This window comes from Trachemys scripta, chromosome 4 (assembly GCF_013100865.1).
Source record: "Trachemys scripta elegans isolate TJP31775 chromosome 4, CAS_Tse_1.0, whole genome shotgun sequence".
Lineage (NCBI taxonomy): Eukaryota > Metazoa > Chordata > Testudines > Emydidae > Trachemys > Trachemys scripta.
In genome coordinates, this window is record NC_048301.1 from 90437255 (window position 1) to 90458537 (window position 21283).

Genomic DNA, 21283 nt, shown 5'->3' on the forward strand with positions numbered 1-21283 from the left:
TTTGATTTCATTTTGGAATATACCTCTTAAATGTTACTCCTTGCTAACCAATCTTGAGTTAGGCAATTTTTCAGTAAAGTGCATTAAGGCTGCAAAGGAAACATGGCAACTCCTTGCATGTTGTCAAGCCATATTACTGGGGCATGGCTCAATCAGATGTACATCTCAACAGGCAGGCTTTGGGGAATTCACATGCAGGGGAGGCTTGGCAATCATCTGACCAGTGAGCTGAACTTGTCATGAAATCAATATTTCTGATCTGCCAAGTTTTAAATAGAGAACGTGAAAAAACATGATATATTTAAGCGAATGAACTGCTAAATGATGCAGTATGCAAAACTTCGTGTTTGAAGATGATAATTTACTGTTTACTGTTTTTAATTATGGCAATTCTTCCTTCAAAAGTATTCAGTATGGAAATTAGTGAAGGTAAAAATAAATATGAAACTAATTTTTGTAGAGAATCTTATTATTCTATCCAGTCTTTCTAGTGACTTATTTTCAACATGTGTAACAGTGTTTAATCATTGGGTTCAGTTAACAAAGATTTTATAAAAGTTTGGGTAGCAGAACTATTTAAATTCGGAAAGATTAGAAGATATGCATAGCCTAAGCAGTGAATAACAAACAGTTTTAGCTAATCCAGAGTGGTGATCTGTGTGCGCATAAATTACCGCTATTATTATTGTGATACTACTGTAGTTCCATGGAAACCTCTAGTCTAAAGACTGAACTGCTTATTTGAAGCCTGCTGTAAGCATGTGAAAATGTGGCAATGCTTTTCCATGCTAGAGCACAGAAAATGAAGCAGAAATGGTATTGAAGAACACTTTATACTACTGTATGTGTTCAGGCTGCAGTTTCATAAATCAGAGCAAACCTTTTTAAAAAAGAAAGAAAAGAAAATAATGTACATTTGATTATTAGAAAAGAGTGGCTGAAAAAATAAACAAAAGCTACTGCAAAAATAATTTGCCTATTGTATAGGCCCTATGTGGCATTTTTGCATTCTAATACAGTTCTGTTAATTTAATATAATAGAACTTATCTTAATAGTGAAGGAGGTCTTTAAGACAATATATGCCTTTCCTATCCTGTATTTACTTTAAGAACTCATGTTAAATACTTTTGGTTTTTTGTCCCAATAAATAATACTAAACATAAAAGCTTTACTGGTTTTTATTTTCTTATAGGTACTCTTTATCTAAAACTCTAAAAATTGATCAGATTTTGCAGGATTGAAATTTTTCTAATTGTTTCAGGGTGTGGTTTCTTTTCCTGAAAATTTCTTTGTAAAAGATGCATTATTCACTGCAGATAACACAAGGCTCTGCCTATAGACAAAGTTCAATAGAATGTTTTGATGACATTGCTGCATTTATGAGTAAATCCTAAATTTATTTATTTTGTTTTAAAGCCTACAGTTTTGCATTAAACTTGTGAAAAGTAAGTAAAGATTGAAGGTTGTGCAGATATCCCTTTATTAAACGTGTATAATAATACTTTACAGTTCTGTTTTGCGGTGGAGCTGCTCTACCTGTACATTATGGTCACATTTTGAACTATGTAAATAATTCTTAGAATTCAGTAAATTGGAAAAAGAGGTTTTTGATTATTTTTATAACATTTTCCCAAGGATTTAGAAGACCCTTTTTAATAGGATAGTATTTGTAAAACTCTATTTAAAAGCGTATGAAACTTTTCCTCTTTATCTTATGTAATTCCACCTAAAAAAAGTAAAAATTTTAAAAATACCTCACACTGGTCTTAATTTGTTTCCTCACAGTAGCCATTTTCAAGTGACATAGCTCTTCTAAATTAATGTATTATTGAATTTGCCTCTGCAATGTTTTCATGTAGACACTCTGAATTTGTGAATATCAAATGTAGGCCAGTAATTGAGAGCATTGTAGAATATTCTTAGTTTTCAACTGTGGAAAATGACCCCTAGGTTGTTCAGACACTGTGTTAGGCTGAACAAAAACCATCCAGCGTCCTTGTCAGAAAAAATCAGCTTGAGTTTCAACTGACGGAATGCAGAGCTCGCAGTGTACCTAGTATTGTTATAAAAAAATTAGAACAGCTATGTAAAGGTCTTGCATGTAGAAAATTCATTTTTGTTGGGATGATGCAGGGGTTAAAATTTATCAAAGAGTGTGCTCTAAAATGCTGTATACCACAACACTTTTAAAAGTCATTATCAAGGTGCAAAATGAAATACTTTTCATTACAGCTTCACTGGTTATCAGTAACCCATAAGCCTTGTTTTGCTGGCTGCTTACTGGTGCATTTAATAAAATAAAGATCACTCAGTGGTGCCGTGGGCAGCATGCAAGGTGATAGCCATATTTGCTTACTGTAAATACAAGAGAAAATCACACACAAACCGGCTGTAGTTTTGACAAGTATTAAGATCCCTCTTTACATCTGTACTTCTGTACCAAAATGCAATTAGTTTTCCTCGCACAAGGATTTCTGTTTATCTTATTCTGCTTGATTACATGAGTATAATCGCACCGTTTGCTTCATTGCTCCTGGTAGTAAGCTGCAGTTTAAAAAGGGGAGGATGAGTGTGTGTAAATATACAGAATTCTGCTGTAAGACTCTTTAATTTATGCATCTGGATGACAGCATTTTGTTACATTTTTTCCTCCTTTTACTTTTCCTTTCCGCAAGGTTTGATTCATGTGCACCAGATTCCTCGGCTTAATAGCTTGATCTGTGATGTGTCAGGCACGAAGGACCTTGCTTTTAGATTAAAAAGGAAGCAGTTCACCATTGAGGTAAGAGAAACAGTTTTGTTTCACTATTTAGAACCCGAAAGGTGGAGCAAGTCCTACCTTTTAGTTTTGCGAAATACTTTAACTTTTGTTACATGTTCATTTAATTGTGGTTCACCTATTTAGAATGGTTTTATAAAATATTATTTTAATATGCAGTCAAATTAAAAATAAGTCTCTCTAGCTGTACCAAATCAGATTATGCATAAACATTTTATTTTGTTTTAAAATGTATAGGAAGTAGGCCACAACCTTCAGTAACAAAGTATGACATACATATTTCTGAGGATGTTAGAAGCATGTTTAATTAAATGTTAATGACTTACTCTTACTTGTGTTAGTGAGTGGGAAAATAGCTACATGTTATTACCCCAGTTGAGGGACTTTAATGTATAATGCTGCCTAAAATTGTGTGTGACATGAGGGATAAGTGTCCTTATCAGTATTCAGAAACCATTTTCTTTGCATTACTGAAATCACCTTTAGCTCTTTTATGTCATTTTAAACACAGTATCACTTACTCTAATGTCCTTTAGTAAATTTTCTACTAAATTTAAACTTTTTTTCTCTGACCTTTATACAGACGGTCCTGATGGAAGGGAGTAATACAAAAGATGTATTTCATTTTAATCTTGCTAAAGAGCAAATGAACATAGAACTATTAAGCAATTAGAGTTGATGTATTTATTAATGAACTAAATGTTCAGAGAAGGGAGATGGCTTTTTGGATGATATGATAGTCATTGGTACAGTCTGAGCTTTTTTTTTTTAACAAAGACATAAAACAGCCAAGCTGTCCTGACAAACCATTTTGTTTAATCTCTTTTCAAATGAAAAGCTCTTAAGCAAGCCACTTGTCTTAACTGCTTGAAACCATAAAAGAGAGAATTGCCACCAATAAATTAGCATATTTTTTACTTCATCACCAAATGATGGTCAATGTGGCTTGGCACTGCTTTGGTGTTTGGGACTTCACCCTTAAGTGACCACTTTGGCCCTTATTTGACCCTCTGCCCTCTTTAGCTGGCCACTTGATAAGGTAACTTGAGGGTTCTCTCCCTTTTTTTTTTGCCTTTTTTTTTTTTTTTGCTTTCTCTTCACAATTGTAAGTAGCCCTAACCTATAAATCATTGAAAGGGCCCTATCAAGTGACAAATTAAGGTGCCCTCCTCCTAATTAATGGTCATCAATGTCCTTAATTATCTAATCCTATTGAGAGTAGTTAATAGTTAATCGGTCAGCCAGTTCTTCATTCGGGTCATCTCTGCATGATAGCTAGAAGTTTCTCAACTGGAGATACTCCCTTCAAAAGCCACTTAAAGCCAAATGCATGAAGGAGACTGTTGGAGGGGACGGGGTTCAATTTCCCCCCCCCTCCCCGCACTTCTCAGAAAATACAGTTAAGGAATAAACCACCATAGTGGTTTAGACCATTTTAACATAATTTCACTTTATCAAAAGACTATTAGGTTTTTTTGAATCAGTCCTAGATTCATGCCAGGTTTTAGACATAAGCTATAATTCTTTTCAGTAACACAAGCAAATATGCACTATTATTTTCTACTATATTAAATTCACATTTACTTTATCTATTAATTGAAATATTTTGAATTTTTCTCGCCTGGATCAGAAGATGATTCTTCTGTCCGCAAGATCTAAGGTTACCACTTTCTATTGCTGTAAAAACCAAATCAGGAGGCTCTGTATAAAGAATTTCATTAGCCAAGGGACAAAAGAGTTTGAATCAGGGGTGTTATGGAACCCTTGGAAAAAAACTGTTGCTGTAGAGATCGGTAGATGACCCACTTGAATAATTTCAACACTCATTGTTCAGATAGGGGCCCCTTTTGAATAATTTCAGTTCTTGATGGGGATAAACTTTTTGCAAACCAAGTTGAGGCAAGTCAGTCCTCTTTGAACAACTTAGACCATTATTCTTCTGTGATATGCCTCTACCCATTGCACCAAGCTACAATCCATATAAGCTTCTCTTCTTCCCTATATTAGAAGGAGCAGGCCAAGCACAGCTTGACTGACCAGAGTAGCTTTGGAAGGCAAGTCACTTTTGAAAAAGAAAAAAATAAATTGATGAAAAAAGTAGGATCTGGATAGAATCACTCAAAACTGGATACTACAGTTAAAATGTAATGTGTCAGCAGTCAATTCCAAATCCTTTGGCAAAAACAAAAGGTAGCAAACAATGTGCTTTACAAGCAATATCGCAGCTTTACAAAAACAAAATAAACTTTAAAGAGTTAAGGACATTTGTAGAGTCTAGTTTGGTAGAATTAGAAATGAGAATATATATTTAAATACATTACAGTTTTAGACAATATGAAAGTAGCTGTGAAAAGTATGTTAAACATATCTGGGAAGGTGATGTTGAACTCTAACTGAGTGTATCTTTAAAACCAGATTATAAATGCTGAGGTAGGGAAGCACAACATGTGACTGTTGACAAAATTGCTTCAAGGAAGTTTTCATCACTAGACTACTGCTTCTCAAGTGGCAACATTTGTAATGTGTGCAGTGAAGGAGGCCCCTTTATCTCCTCAAAAAAAGCTGTCCAACTTCCTATTTCATCACAGTGTCAACTTTTAAAGTCCCTAATGGGCCACAGACTTGCTTTTCACATCAATAAACTTAACTACCTATAGTTTGGCCCTCAATAAAAAAGCTTAGATCGATGTCACAAATTTTTAATAGAATTAATTATTTCTAAGAGGACAGTAACACTTTATACAGCTTAGTACAGTTAGCTTTGTTAAAGTTTTTATATATGAAAATTTACCTAAGATATCTTTTATGAGTTTCTGTTTTTTGTAAAAATTACATAGATTAAAAAGTATTCCATGGGGGGAGTACTTTTTTGTGTTGAAGATGGATACATTAGTTCACCTTTTAAAATACATACTCTGAGTGTTCTTATGGATTTACATATTTCATTTTTAAAATATTTGGCTTAACTATTTGCAGGAAAGCTATATTTGATAAGAGTTAGAACAGTTGTATTTATCTTTCCCCAAAACCTTTACTTGTTGCCATATTTAAACATGGCAAAATAGACATATCTAATGTGCATACCACTTTAAAGGACAAAATTTTGAAGTTAGCCTGTCTAATCCTATTTCTTCCCACTTTGGAATCTTAATTAGAAGGAGATAAAAACCATCATTTGACTAAATTATTGTCTTGAATCTGTAGCAAAAGGTATAATCCGCAATTGGGCCAATTAGTGTACCCCATAGTTAGCTATGCTGAGGCAGGCAACTTGATTAGATCTGACACCAGCCTAGTTCCCACTGTTGTTTTGCCAGGTATGATGGTCAGACTTCAAAGGGCTTGAGGCATCAGCAGGGCAAGGTTTGAAGGCCAGCTTAGGTCCGGTCGTTAATCTCTCTGCTAAAACCACAGCAGCCCTCGCACAAAACAAGCTTACACGACACAATCATGCGGTATTAAAGTTTAGGTTGAGTCATGCCAATTTGCCTTTGATTTTCTGATGATTGACTAAAAGATGGCTACATGACTAGACACACACTAAAAGTTTACTCATTAGGTAAGTTCCCCAAATATTTGAAATATTTTTTGATTTCTCAGTTAAATGTATGACAGCCTTATTCATCTTAATTAAACTTTCCAGGCTAGTGTTTAAATACCCTTTTTTTTTTTGTGCATAACTGAGTGTAACTTGTATCAGCATTTGTTAGATTTTCACTTATAACGTGCCTCTCACCTTCTTCATAGTTTTTCTTGGTGTAACCACTTCCTTGTCATTCTAAAAGCCTTTTGTACCAAAAATATTAAAGAAAACTGTTTCTAAATGACAAGCTTTTGAAATCCTACAGACCTTTAAGGAAACTTTTTTTCTTACAGTAATTTATGTTCACTTACACTTATTCACATAAAGAGAATTTCTTCATAATTTTTTTCCATTTAAATGTTGAGTAAAGAGCTGTTCTACCAATGTGATTACATAAGTGTTCCTTTCTTTTGCATTCTGATTTGTTGAAATATTGCGGTAACAGTGACATGTTTCCATTCTGAGAAAAGCCTAGGGCTGCTTTAGTATTATTCCAAATGATTGAAATTGCCATCTTGCTGACTTTCCCTTAGGCGGCTTAAGGCCTGTTTACTTTAGTATTTATTTCGCATGTTCCCTCTGAGTTTGGCTGGCAGGACATCATTACCTGGTTTGATAAGACAGTTGGAATAAGATTCTTATTCTTTTGTTATTGTGTGGTGGTCATAAACTCCTACTATTATATTGTTAAAGTTAATCATTTAAGAAATTCAGAGAAATGTTTAGAGATGAGAAACTTCATACAAATAATCTTTTAAATTACTCCTGTTTTGTTAAATTACACCTGATTTTTTTTTTTAAGTCTTCAGATCATGGCCATTTAGTAGATTTACAAGATAATATTTGTTCCTTTATTGTGCAAATTTTGTCTAAGAATATTTACAATTGTTGTGGAAAAAATAGATTATTATTAGTTGCAAACACTCTGTATTCAGACCTGTACAAATAAGAAAAATAATTAATAAAATCTTAGCTTTAAAGGATGTATAGTACGTGCACAAGCTAGAGGATAAACTTTAGATCCTGTGTGCAAGACAATTCTGTTTGAAGCCCAGTATCATAGCTGTGCTGCAATTCCACATATAGCCTAATAGTAGTGAGTTTCCTGAACTCAAAGGTCACATCTCTCAAAGGTGTTCCGTAAGGGAAGGAGAGGAAAATATAGAAAAGAATTAGAATTAGAGTACTCTTGTGGCAGTAAAGTAGCTACTATCTCAATGGCAGGCATTTACAGACTGTACTCCGAAGCACTCTGCATCAGTTGTGCATTCTTTTAATGTCATATCCATTGCTTCCAAAGGAAAAAGCTATGAATTTAGGAGAGAGTCTAGACAAGTAAGTGTGTGTGTGTGTGTGTGTGTGTGTGTGTGTGTGTGTGTGTGTGTGTGTGTGTGTGTGTAATAAATATGTGAGTTCCCTACAGCAATCAAAATAATGGACTTTCTTTTTTCACCACCTAAGGAAGTTTTATATTATTAGAGGCGAGATGATTTCCAAAACTGGCTAGCTCTTCCAGGTGTCAGTTGTAACTACATAGTCACTTCAGTGTATGTTACACATCCATTAATTATGTTAGGAAGGTTATAACATGGTGGATTTTTCAAGTTAACATGAAACACTGCTTTTGAGGGTCTCTTCTTGAATCCCGATACTTTAACCTTTTTGCTGTGTTCTCCTATCCCCCTTTTTTTCCAAAACATGTGCTGAGTCGTCTCAGTGTGACACCTTCATTTAACCAGAAGAGATTGCTGAAGGCAAAACCAAAGCCATTCCCCTTCCTCAGGAGCTGTGTCCTGTAGCACTCCCAATTTCTGCTAGCCCAGGAATGAAGGGATGAGCTCAAGACCTGAACTCTGAGCCTTAGCATGTCTGCACTCTGTCAGACCATTACATTGCTGAACCAGGCACCCTAAAATATTTCACAGTTCTCATTCACTAAATGCATTAAGAACAGTGATGACTGCATATTGACTCAGGAGGATAATATTGCCAAGCTATTTTTGCTGATGTGAAAAATTAATCCTGTCATCAGCATATATGGCGTATGTGTATGTGTGTAGAGAGAGATGTACATCTTTGTATAATAAAGTTATCTGCAAGTAAAATTATATATATTATATACACACATTTACATCTCTTTGAATAGTTATATCATCTATTCCTAAGCTTCTTTTCTCCAAGAAATTCTTTACTCCGAGCAGCCTTCACTGATGATCATCTCAATTCTGATTGTATTTCACTTTTTTTTATAAAGGTGCATTATTTTCCATTTTATCAATGCATATGAAATTAATGAACTATTTCAGGTAACATTTTTAAAGAAAACATAGGCCATAAACTTTGTAAGTATAAGAACTGTTAGAAGCTAGAACATAATCACTTATTGGAATCTTAGTCAAGTTATAGTTTCCTAAGTATTGATCAAAAAGACTCAACTACATTCCTGTTTATTGGGATGAACTTCTGGCAGATATAAGTCCTATATACAGTACACAGCATATACAATCATGTTGGGGGATTGAGTTTCCATGTAAACAGGACATCCCTCCCTGTGCTTTAAAGATTTTGCCAAAGTATTAGTATGATTCTTAAAACATATTGAGGTCTCATTACACCTCAAAATGGATGCTGACATTTCTTTGGCAGGAGGACAACCATGTTGTAACTTGAGCCTTTTACATGGATCTACTTGTAGTGTAGACAGCACTTCACTTAAATTTTTGGTTTCAAAACAACGAGGCTACGAGGTTTTCTTGAGTGTTTCAGAAAGCATTGCTCTTTGATTTACTAATGGTATGAAGCTTGGGTAGTGGCTACAATCCAGGGGCTTGATTCCCCTTTGGAAGCATCTGGGCTTGGTGGATCACATGAAAGATAGTGGCTGTTCTGAATGCTTCCTCCCTGTTCTTGAACTGCTTCCTGCCTTCTCCTGAACATCACACAGTTGAGATTCCACTTCAGCTCAGAGGCTGGAAGGTGGCAGATTCAAGGAACTCTGGCTGTACACCATGTGAAGAAAATACTATAATAAATTGTAATGGAGGTTAATGGTAGTCCAACCAGAATTGCTCCAAATTGTGTCATTGATACACCTGCCCATCTTCTCCCACTGTAATAATTAAGATACTCATTTTGGTTTTTAGAATTAGATATTCATTTTGTTTTTTAGAAGCATAGATGGAAAGTGGGTAAGCATAATAGCATTGAAATTTTCTTCACATAAAATTAAATGTTACCTTTCTTAAACAAGAGATCCTAATCAAAATTAATACCCTTATAACTCTATGTTCCATTCTATGTTATTTCATCTAGTAGCCAGTTCAGGTTCTTTTTACCTGATATGGTGTACTTCACTGAATTGTTTTGTCAGATGCTGTCAAGCCAACCTACCATTGTTAAAGAAAATCAAACTAAATCATTTTGGCATGAGCCTTCCAGGAATAAGGCAGAGAATATGAAGGGTTTGATGACATCAAGGATTTGATTTCAATATTGTAAAAGACTGCCTGTCAAAAATGTATTACATTCTTTCAAATAATTTCAATAAATAAATGGGTTTAAAATTCTGACAGTACACTTTAGATAAGGTTTTGGGTTATTATTTTAAAATTATCATTTCTTTGGCTAAAATAATACTTGAAATGCAATTCCTTTAAAAAAAAATCTGAATATTGATAATTTGTAGAAACATGAAAAATCAAGTAATAAGATCTTTGTACTGCACTGAATTTAGAACTGAACAATATTATTACAAAATGAAGTAGAAGATGAAATGCCTGAATCTGAATATACTGCTATTTAGACATTTTAGTTTAGAAAATTCTGCCAGTATTTGTCACCTGTTAATATTAAGTAGTCCTGGCTGATATTGACTGGTCAGTTTGGAGATGGGTGCATGAAGATAATGTAGCAAATATCACCAGAACAAAACTGAAAAATACTAACTTCTAGATGTGTTTATGTGTTTAGCTCTGCGGTATCCTGTATCTTTCATATTTTGTTAACAGAATTAACTTTCTCAAAACTTTGACACTTAAAATGTTGTAATACAATGTTTTTGCAGTTCCTTTTTATTAAGCTAATGTCTCATTCATTATTATTTAAATAAGTTATTCTTTTGTTTAGAAATATTGATACCAATTTGTAATGTAGTTGTGTTGCACCACTGGAATAGCATGAAACAAAGCCATGTGTTCAATTAAAGGTCACTTGGACATATTGTAATGGACTAAGGGTCAGTGCTACAGCATGAAATACCCTTGTTCAGTCTGTAAATAAATGTGTCAGTTTATCTTGTGTTTCCAATACCAAAAAAGGAGGTTGACACATTCCCAGTTTATTAATATTAAAAGATACAAATTAAGAACAAGTTGACTAGACTAAAATGTATCTCTATGATACACATATTGTTAGTAAGGATAGAAAATACCTTATGTATCAAAGGGCATGTCTGTCTACACTGGGAGTTATTCTTGAATTAAATGATTAAATGTTTCTGATTAACATGGCATGTAGATGCTCTTATTCTGGAAGAAGAGTTCTTTATTCTGAATTAGTGTAATCAAGTGGATTAAGCTAAAGAGTAATAAGGCACCTGTATTATGGAATAAGAGTATCCACACATGGAGTTAATCAGGAATAATTCATCTTTAAATTCACACCATATCTTATTCCAAACCAACTTTCTTTTGTAGGCAAACTCTGAGTATAACATATATTCCATACAAATGTTTACACTTTAGCATTTCTTTTTAAATCATATGCTTAATAATTTGGGAAATAGTGGAAGAGTTCCCTTTCCCTGTTAGTTTAATATTCATTAATGTCAGGACCTGACAACCAGCAATGGACTACCCTATTACTTTTGGAGTGATACTGTCACCAAAGATAGAAATTCGGTAAAATTCTAAAATTTGATTTCAAGCCACAAAAATCACTGATGAGAAAATATCCTTTTGTGGAAAAACTCAATGCATTAATTTTAATTCAGGTTCTTTGGAGCTGGCTCATTTGTTCCAAACTACCTTCATAAAGGGGATGAGGCCAGTGTCTATCCACAGTTTTCTTATGAAGGTTTTTTTCTTGCTTATTTGTATTTTTGAGCCCAAGTCCTGGTGTGGAAGGATAGGAGACTCATCAGGAAGCAATTGAGGGTGATATTTTCAAAAGCAACTAAAGGAGTTAGGCACCCAATTCTTATTCTTAATGGGAACTGGATGCTAGCTCCCTTAGCTACTTTTGAAAATCCCATCTCAAAAGTTTAAATGCCTAAATAATATCAATATAGAAGTACAAACTATTATTAATGCCTTTAATACAAGCAACTCTCTTTACAAATAATAATTAATTAAGTCTCACCACAACCCTGTGAGGTAGGGAAGTAGCATTATATCTACATTTTATATATGGGTAAACTTAGGTAAAGGAAGGTTAAGGAATTGTCAGAAGCCTAACAGATAGGCAGCCAAATCTGATTGAAAATCAGTGGAAGTTGGGTGCCAAATTCCATTAGGCTCAATTGAAAATCTTGGCCAAAGTTACCATCAATATCTACAATGACATTGCTTTGAGCTGTACAGGAATTCTTTCAAAGAAATGGGTCATAAAAAGATAGTATGGAACTAAATATTTGAGAAGTAAACTCGACAACCAGACAGGGTACACATCCCCAAACTAAGGACTGACTATGGGAAAGTACCATTAAAGGATTTATCAGTTATACAGAATATTAAAGAATTGTTGTAGTTGAAAACTTAGTCACCTGTCAAGATGAAAGAAAATAGAATACTGAGATTTGGGCTAGAAAGGCTGAAAATCAAATGTTCCTAGCACCTGAGTTGGCTATTATTTCACTGTTGACTTAAAAGGAATAGTTACACCTCCTTCTTCTTAGCATATCCACAACATACCTCAGGGTCATATGACCACGATTCATCACCAAATTTGGTCTGCTCGTTGGATCATTAGCTTCCCCAGTTGGGCCAGGTACTGACGGGGAGTGCAACATGAACACTGATCCATGCCCACTCCCCCCCCATTCCTCCTACTAAATCAGCAACTCCACTTCATTTAGGAAGTCTACTGAAATGGATGGAAGAACACAATTCAATAAGTGATATTGCAAAAGAATTTCCCATGCCACTTGCATTAAATCTTGATAAAAACCCATTCTGGGAATATAGCTTCAGAATTCCCAGCAGGAGGAGTCAGGAAGCCATCAAGGTAGAGTCTTGCTGTTTCAGAATACTAATTATAGTCCTTTTATATAGCACTCTTTGGCTTGAAAGATTCCATCACAACAAAGTGGTAGGAAAACTATACAATGGAATCATTTCATCCATTACTGGAATACGACCGCCTCTTGTGTGAAATGTGACAACTGCTTAAGAGAACACAACAACACTACATAATTGTTTAGGATAGGTAGTGAATACTTTATCCAACTGAAACTTCTGCAACAATGTAGATATATAAAATTTAACTACCCACATTGTAATTTGGCCAATATAAAAATTATTTCATACTGAGTGACTGTAAATGGTCAGAGACCTCAATTTTTCATCTAGTTAAAATGTGTCATCTCCCTTAGAACAGTGCTCTTTAATCCTATGCTAGTGTGTTATTTTGCTGACTTAGAAGAAAGAGTGCCCCCTATTGAATATCAACATCTCTTCATTCAAAAATACAATAGTATTCCTTAGAGCTTTTTGTGTTAAGGATAGCCTTGACCTTTCTTAGCTTGTGAGATTTGACAGAATCACAGCAAAAACCGGTATGATTGCAGGACAGAAAAAAAGTTGGGGTACTCAGTGCTATTTTTAAAAAAAAATTGCTTTCCAACCACCATTCAAAAACACTGCTTCTTTACCTAGCATAAATTGTGGGGGGAGAGGCAATAGGGAGACAAACTCTATATTCTGGGATTCAGCAACTTCAACCAAAAAGTTGTTGGCTAGCAGCAGTAGATCCTCCCATCAATGCAAGCATAAAAGACACAATAACTAAGTCATGAATAAACATACAACTTATACATTTAGATTTTGGCTACTTCAAGTTTACTGTTATTACTAACTTATCTATTCCTGTCTCTCAGTTCGACTTTTTTTCCTGTATGTTTTAGTGGCAATTTATAAAGGTTGCTTGTTAAGCAATTTAAAGTTTAACATTAATCACTTAGGATCAGCTTGTTTGTAATACCTGGCTGTGGGCACACCAGGCCCCTTAAGATGAGACAAAGATTACTTGCTGCATTGAACAGAGGCTGCCTGGCCTGCTTGTCCAGCATAACTCTGGGATGTCATCTCTTAACGATGTTATCTTGAATTTGAATGCTGTCAGCATGTAAAGGTTCAGATCTTCTGTTGCCCACAAACCCCTTCACTTCGGACACTTTGAGGCAGGAACTGTATGACATGTAACTATCACTTCTAAAAGAATGACTAGTGATTTTGGATGCCCAACTTTTGAGACACCTTTAAATAGTCTGATTTTCAGAAGGTGAGTGCTCAACACTTAATGAAAATCATTCTTCTTTAAGGTTCTCTTAACCTTATTATCAGGTTCAGCACCTAAAAATTAAGGCACACAAAATCACTAGTTACTTTTTTATTTTATTTTGGCTGTTGTCTATTTAACCTTCTTTCCTAGACCTCTAAGCTCTCCTCCCCCCACGCATTGGGAGCAGTAGCAGCGCTATAATTAAAGTTGCAAATTAGTTTCCATTAAAAGCGCTATTTTAATACAGCTAATAACTGCATGAAACATTCACCTTTGCGACTGACTTTTATGAATGGCAGAGCTCTGTCCTAATAAGATTTGTTTATTTTAAGTTTGAGCAAAAGCCATTCAGTCATATAAGTGAGATGAATGTGTGTGTTGGCTGGGTGGGGAGAAATAAATTTCACCTTCTCACTTTTTGTTTAAAGAAAAAATAATAATTCTACAGCTGAAGTGGCTAAAGTTTGAAAGTTGCAATTTGGCTTAGAAATACTCTTCTGCATGGGGAAGGAGTAGCTCAGTGGTTTGAGCATTGGCCTGCTAAACCCAGGGTTGTGAGTTCAATCCTTGAGGGGGCCATTTAGATACCTGGGGCAAAAATCTGTCTGGGGATTAGTCCTGCTTTGAGCAGGGGGTGGGATTAGATGACCTCCTGAGGTCCCTTCTAACCTTGATATTCTATGGGCTTGTTCTGGAGAAAATTGGCTTTGATGTGACTAAGTTATAAATGAGAGAATCAAATACTGAGTATATCTGCTAGAATATTTTTCTAAGGTAGTTTAGGGGCCTTTCCCAGACTCTGCAGAAGCTTCATTAAGTGTTGGAAGTGTGTGGTGTGTGTCCAACGGACTAAGGTAGCAGCAGAGTTCTGCTGGCCTTGGTCAAGGATAACAGTGTCCCAGTGGCATCTAGCCAAATAGTTCCAGCTTTAGGAAATTGCACAATTTGCAATTTTTTGCAAGGTAGCATATAACTACACACATAAGAGGACTAGCTCAGACCTGTAACATGGGTGTCCTCTGCACCTTGGACCTCTTGCTAGGTCCACACATCCAGACTATATCTAAATCTTGCAGGTTCTTTCCGTAAGATGGCCTTTACTATCCATTCACCCATCTAGAACTCTCATCCAAGCTCTCATCATTTTGCTTTTCAGTTACATCAATATCCTTTTTTCTGACCCTGAAAAATACAATCTTGCCCCACTCATATCTATTCAGAATGCTGCTACAGTGATCATCCTTCTAGCCCATCATTTTGACCATGTCACCCCTCTTTTGAATCTCTCCACTGGTTCTCTTCCACATCAAACGTAAGCTGCTTGTATTCACTTTCAAGGCCCTTCACAGTCAGTGCCCACCCTACCTATTATCTCTCATTTGCTATTGAGCTATCAATGCTCGCTTCCAATCAGCCCAGGATGCCATGTCCACTGCCCATTTGTTAAATTTTCAAACAAGCAATTTCATGCTTTCTGCCATACTGCCCCTGACACTTGGGATCTGCAAAGCTACTTAATTATCCACTTACAAATCTCTCCTCAAAACTCTTCTAGATGCCCACAAAAAACTTGATACCAGTTAAGCTGCTAATGTGCAGTGACCACTGCCTATCGTGCTGACCAGTATTGTTCCATTATTTATTTTGACTCCCCTGACTGTATCCATCTGTTGTCTCTTGTCTTATACTTAGATTTTAAGCCCCTTAGTGCAGGGGCCATCTTTTATTTCTCTATTTGTACAGCACCTAGCATAATGGAGTCCTGGTTCATGACTAGGGCTCCTATGTTCTAGGTAATACAAATAATTACTGCTATTACTAATAAGGTTCTGTTGTTGAACCTTAACATTGCCATTACCCTGCCTTTTGAGCGTTTAATTGAGCAACCTGAACATTGCATGATTATTTGGGTGGGAGGGAGTGTACGGGACAATTTTTAATTAATGTGCAGTACGCTTTTTTTTTTTTTTTTTTGAACTCTGGCATTACAAATATTCTGGAAAATACTGCTTGCTGGCTTAGGAAGATACAAATTGTCTTTTCTGAATTTGCAGTGTCCACTGGGAAGGGGAGAGCATGGAGGTAATTCCTGGGGTTCGGCGCGGAGTATTTATATCTTTGACCTGATTTGGCAATTCCAACAGGGAAAGGCAGCATAAAGTTGTTGTCATGGCTGCTATCTATGTAGGTCCACCAACGAAGGCTGCCCTGGGGATGCACTGAATCAGCACATTCTTCTGGTCAGTGCTTCTAATGCTTTTGAGGTGAGTTATGGTGGGGCTGGGCTGGGCTGGGCTCGGCTTGGCTTTGCTGGGCAGGATGTAGGTTCGTTTTGCTGCTGCAACACCCCTTCAGCAGGCCAGGCCTTCTGCCACCAGAAGCTTTGTAATGTGAGTTATATGAAGTTATGTTGCTGTAACCTGGGGGTGAATCTGTCCTGCATCTATAAGTATTAAGACATATGTATGTTAAGAAAAATGCACCAGTGCTAAGTTTGTAATTTAAGTGCTTCTTAGTACTGTTAAAATATAGTTTTGTTTACAGCAAGAGAAATTGTGATAAGGAAATAAGAAGAAGAGAATGAAATGTTGGAATTTAGATCTGCCCTTCAACAGTACCATAGCCATGGGCTGTTTCTGCTTTGTCTGCATCATTGTCTAAACTAAAAATAACATTCCCATAGCCTTATTGTCAAAGTTGTTATAGCTACTCCTTTAATTCTGTTTAAAAATGGATAGAGGGAAAGGCAACATAAATATTAAATGTGTGCAGATATTTCAGTAAGTAACTAACAAGAGATTCCTGATGCTCTGAAGTGCTGCATAGTTAAAAGGAGTCTGCATTTTACTTAAGTAAAGAGGCGTTTAGTAACTGCAGATTGTCTTAAGTATATTTTTGCTTATTTTTATTTAATTATTTAACTATTATGTATCATTAAAATATATAACTATTTTAAAAATGTATATTTAGACATTAACTCTGATGCCAATAAAAATGAAAACAATTCATCCATATAAAGCTATACTAAAAGTTGTTTGATTTATATTTCTGTCTTGTTTAAGCTGTATACTTTTATAGATTTAAATTTCAGTACCATATTATAGATGACGTAATCATCCCTTTTAATTAATAACTAATATGTACTTCTCATATTGCTCATTAGGTAAATGAAAAGACATTTGATTTGTCCGTTTTCTTTTAATAATGCCCTTTTTCTTTCCAGAATAAGAAGATAATAAATATTGCCACATTAATAAACAATTGAAATCCTATTGAACAATGAAAGATCGTGCTATGTGAATGATCTGTGGGATGTGCAGAAGCAGAATGGGCATTTGCATTCTGTGTGGCCCTCGACAATAGGGGATATTTTTTTGAGGCTATGTGGGGGAACCAGTTATGCATCCTGCATAAAGAATGCAGCTCTCAGTTGGCTAGCTAGTATTGAGCCTATATCTTCCATTTGCTGGTCATAAAAAGAGCATTCTGGTTGTGAAGGGGCCAACAAGAACAGGTCCAAGCTACTAAAATGATCCGAAACTGCAAGATTGGGTTTAGTTGTATCTTTATAGTAAGGAAATTAAGGAATTAAGGTCACATGTTCACTCTGTGATTGAGAAGATTTTATTATTAATTGGTTATGCGAATTAATAGTTACAACAGACACATTGGTGTTTTTCAGCTTACTGGTTTAAGCTGGTATAATCATTGCAAGTACCTAATATGCTTAGGTTAGGACTTTCAAACTATGCATAAAGTTTGGCCTGTGTACCTTCGTGTATCTGCACTTGCACGCTCTCAAACTCCAGTGTATGCTTGCCATCTTGATTTGCAGACATATGTCTATCTGCGTACCCAAATCAAGAGGTGTGTGTGCAAGTCACAGGCATGCATATCTGAAAAACTGGCCCCTTAAACCTTTTGTCCAGTTTTGCTGTTTTAACTTGTGTGTTTTGAAATGATGCAACCTTTTATGTTGATCTAAAAAGACTGGTATTAGTTGAAGATAGGATAATACAAGAGATAATTGAAACTGAAGTACTTCAACTGTTGCTTTGATAGACGGTTGATAGATTTGAGTTCTTATAAATAAAGCTAAGAAAAGAAAGCTGATGAATGCTTCAGTTTTCCTATTACAATATGCAGAGTAAGGTGATCAGTTTAATCTACTGCAAAGTGCATAGCATCTGTGCAAACGAGTATTGCTTTCCAAATTTTTGAATCAAAGGCAAACAGTATTTACTAGGCCAAAGGGAAAAACAGGTGTAAAACCAAGAATGTTGTTGAAGTAAAAATGTAGAAATCTTAATAAAAATATGAAAAGGTATAGTGTAATTTGTATTGAGACAAAAGTGGTCTGTAATAAGGAATTGTTTTACACATATCTAGAATTCTTTTGTTAGCAATCCCTTTAATTACAAAAAAGTAAATGTATATTTCTGAAGTATCAGGAAAATGTTTTGCACTTCATGTAGTTGATTATTGTTTATAGGGAAAGTAAGGATCTACGGAAGATTGCATTGATAAATCGTTTAAAATAATATTTTGAGCTGAATAAAAATGTTGCAAAAATACTTGCTAGCTTGAAAATTACACTAGCTATTCTTGTTTCAAATTTCATTTGATATATTGTTCTGTATGATTTTATGGTAAACATATTATTCCTTGAACAGGAATAGAGTAAGCTGCCAGGAAGGGGTTTTGTTGTCAGAGTAGTTCCCGCCTCATGTTTTGTAAGAGATTTCATGGTCCCATTGTAAAGAGTGGATGATTTAAAACGTGTTCCCAAGATAAACTTTCCCATTGTCATTAATGAGGATGGATAATACTGAGTGACAACTGCATTAGGAATGACACAGAAAGAGCTGTTAGATTTGTCAGAGCATATCACTTCAGGCAATGAAACTTGAGGACATTCTTTTTTTGGTAATTTTTTGCTACTTATTGTGAGGATCAGGGCTTGCGATTACTCACACAGGTGTATTTTACTGTTTTGTTGATGTAATATTTAAATAGCTTTTGAAAGGTAATTTGTGGTAAATATGGTCTGTATACTGTCATATTTAACCCTACCCCACTTCTGATGATGCAGTTATTTCTTGACCCAGAAGTAATTCAACAACAAATATTTCTTTAATTGGTTTAAAAATATCAATTAAAAAAGATTTCTTGAGTGAAAACTGGCTTATTTTATGATATTTTACTGAATGAGAAATATTTAAATTCTGTATCTACAAAAATGATTTTTAAATACTCAGGTAAAAAGATGTACCCCGCATTGCCACAACAAAGCTTCTGGGATAAAGATAAAGATTTAAAAATTGAGATGCATGTAATTTACATTAACTTTAAAAATAACATTTCCTTATACCGAAAGACTTTTTAAAATATTAATAATTGAATAATTAATAATGTATGACTTTTTCTGGTGTTTAAAATCTCTCCAAACTACAACATGCCTATCAATTTCCATTTTGAACATGCAATTGGTCACTTTTTCGCCTTGATTCATTTTGCCTGGCTGCCAACCAAATTTTGCCTGTGTATACATTCTTGACACTAATAATGACTGAGTTTCTGTTCGTTTGCGTGCAAGATTTCCCAAGCGGCAGTTTGGGGCTCGGATAAACTATCTATCATGATTGCATACAACTAATCTGCCTCAACCAAATCAGCCAATGATTGAAATTACATTTGACAATTCACCTCTCCTTGGCATGCCTGAGGTGAACATAGCTACAGACCATCCCCGGAAGGGCATAGCAACTCCTCCATATGCTGGGGAGGATCCTTTTTATTTATGTCAAGAGACTTTTAGCAAAGCATGTAAAGGCAAGGTAGATTTTTTTTTTTTAAACTTCCTTGTTTTCAGATATATTGCTGCTGCTTTTTCCTTAGCAGAACATTTTATTTTTGCAAGCTTTTTTCTGATTATTAATTCATTAAAACCTTTAAATGCTTACTTGTCTTATTAGAAACTGATATAGGTTATCCAAGATAATATTATGTGTACATAGGTTTAAAAATGAAAAAAGCATTTAAGACTTCATTTGTTGTCTGAGAATTTTCTTTTATTAATAGAACAAATGATAGTCAAGTATCAGACAAAATGCCTGTTACTCTGTTGATCTTTATCAGAGTTTACACCTGCTTGGAGCATTTTGATAATACAGAAACTGAGAAAGAATGGCAAGAAAAAACCTGCCTCTGTCAAACACAAATTCTTTTAAAATTAGATTTCAGAGTGTGTGTTTATTTAAAGGGTTGCTAATTTTTTATTGATTTGTTAAAATGTCTACTGCAAATATGAAGAGAATAAACCTTTGATTTCAGATTAGGATTACTGAACTATCTCTCCAAAATAAAAGCTTCTGTTGAAAGTGCTTTCTGCAGGTTTTCAACCTTTTTATATAAAATCTGTTTTGTAATAGTTACTTCAGCATAAATTGAAGAAAATTTGAAATAGTCTTTTTCTTCACAAGTGCTGTATTTCATATTTGCTATGTATGTTTGCCTGAAAATCATCCTTGATGATGAGAAAATGATAAACATTTTTAAAATGCAAAGTTTAAATGTAGTTCAGCTGACAAAATCATACTCCCAGGAAGATGGAGGGTAAAGGGGAAGAGGACCCTACTCTTCTGGTAAAAAAAAAAAACAAAAAAAAAAACAGTCATAATAAAATAGAGCACATTAAAGAATTAAACTCTAGCGTATCTTTTGCTACCTTTTTATTATTTTTGTGTAACAACACATGTTGCACATTGTACATTTGAGGCAAAGAATATGTGAAATCGAGGTGTCCCCTTAAATAACTGTGCACTGCTTCTGGCGCTATAAAGAGAAGTTGCATGTGTGTATATGAGGGCAGAATGTAGTCGATGACTGTTATTCTAGTTCTGTTACAAACACATCAATTCACAAATGTCTCCTTTTTCAGAAATCAGATACAATTTTTGTAGGGCTTTTTTTCTGTAGATTAAGTTTAATTTAAGTTAATGATGTTCTTGAAATAGCTGACAGCTTCATATAATGTGAATGCATTTGTCCTTAGATCTGGGGACAAAGTTAGCTATATGGTATCATGCTTCTAGTAGCATTTACAGCTCACAAGTACAGAAGACCAGAACCCTGTTCCATATGTAAATCATTAAGCATGATCACCTGTGACTCTGAAAGCAGGGAGGAAATAAGTCTGCCACACAATCATGTATAGTTGACTTGTTCCAGTAACAGCATAGTAAACCTACACCAAAACATATCTTATTTCCCATACTTATCTAGTTATTATCATTGACTTTCTTCACCTATGCCTCCTCTCTTACTGTTTGATAGTAAACATTTTTCCTGTACACAATCCTAGAAAGATCATTCTTTTTCTGAATAACAACCCAGAACTTGGTATCTTCTATTTCATAAACAG

At 35.0% G+C, this 21283-nt stretch overlaps 1 protein-coding gene across 5 annotated transcripts in view; it reads left to right on the forward strand.

Moving 5' to 3' along the window:
* The window catches only part of ELP4 (elongator acetyltransferase complex subunit 4), a 256311-nt gene that overhangs the window by 121611 nt on the left and 113417 nt on the right, over window positions 1–21283 (forward strand). For 4 of the 5 annotated variants that reach the window (XM_034769884.1, XM_034769882.1, XM_034769880.1 and 1 more), the window contains one exon: window positions 2677–2783. In XM_034769884.1, the coding sequence (XP_034625775.1) occupies window positions 2677–2783 (107 nt within the window). Of the gene's footprint in view, window positions 1–2676; window positions 2784–15914; window positions 16035–21283 lie in introns of those variants that run through there. The other variant, XM_034769881.1, reaches the window with a different exon arrangement.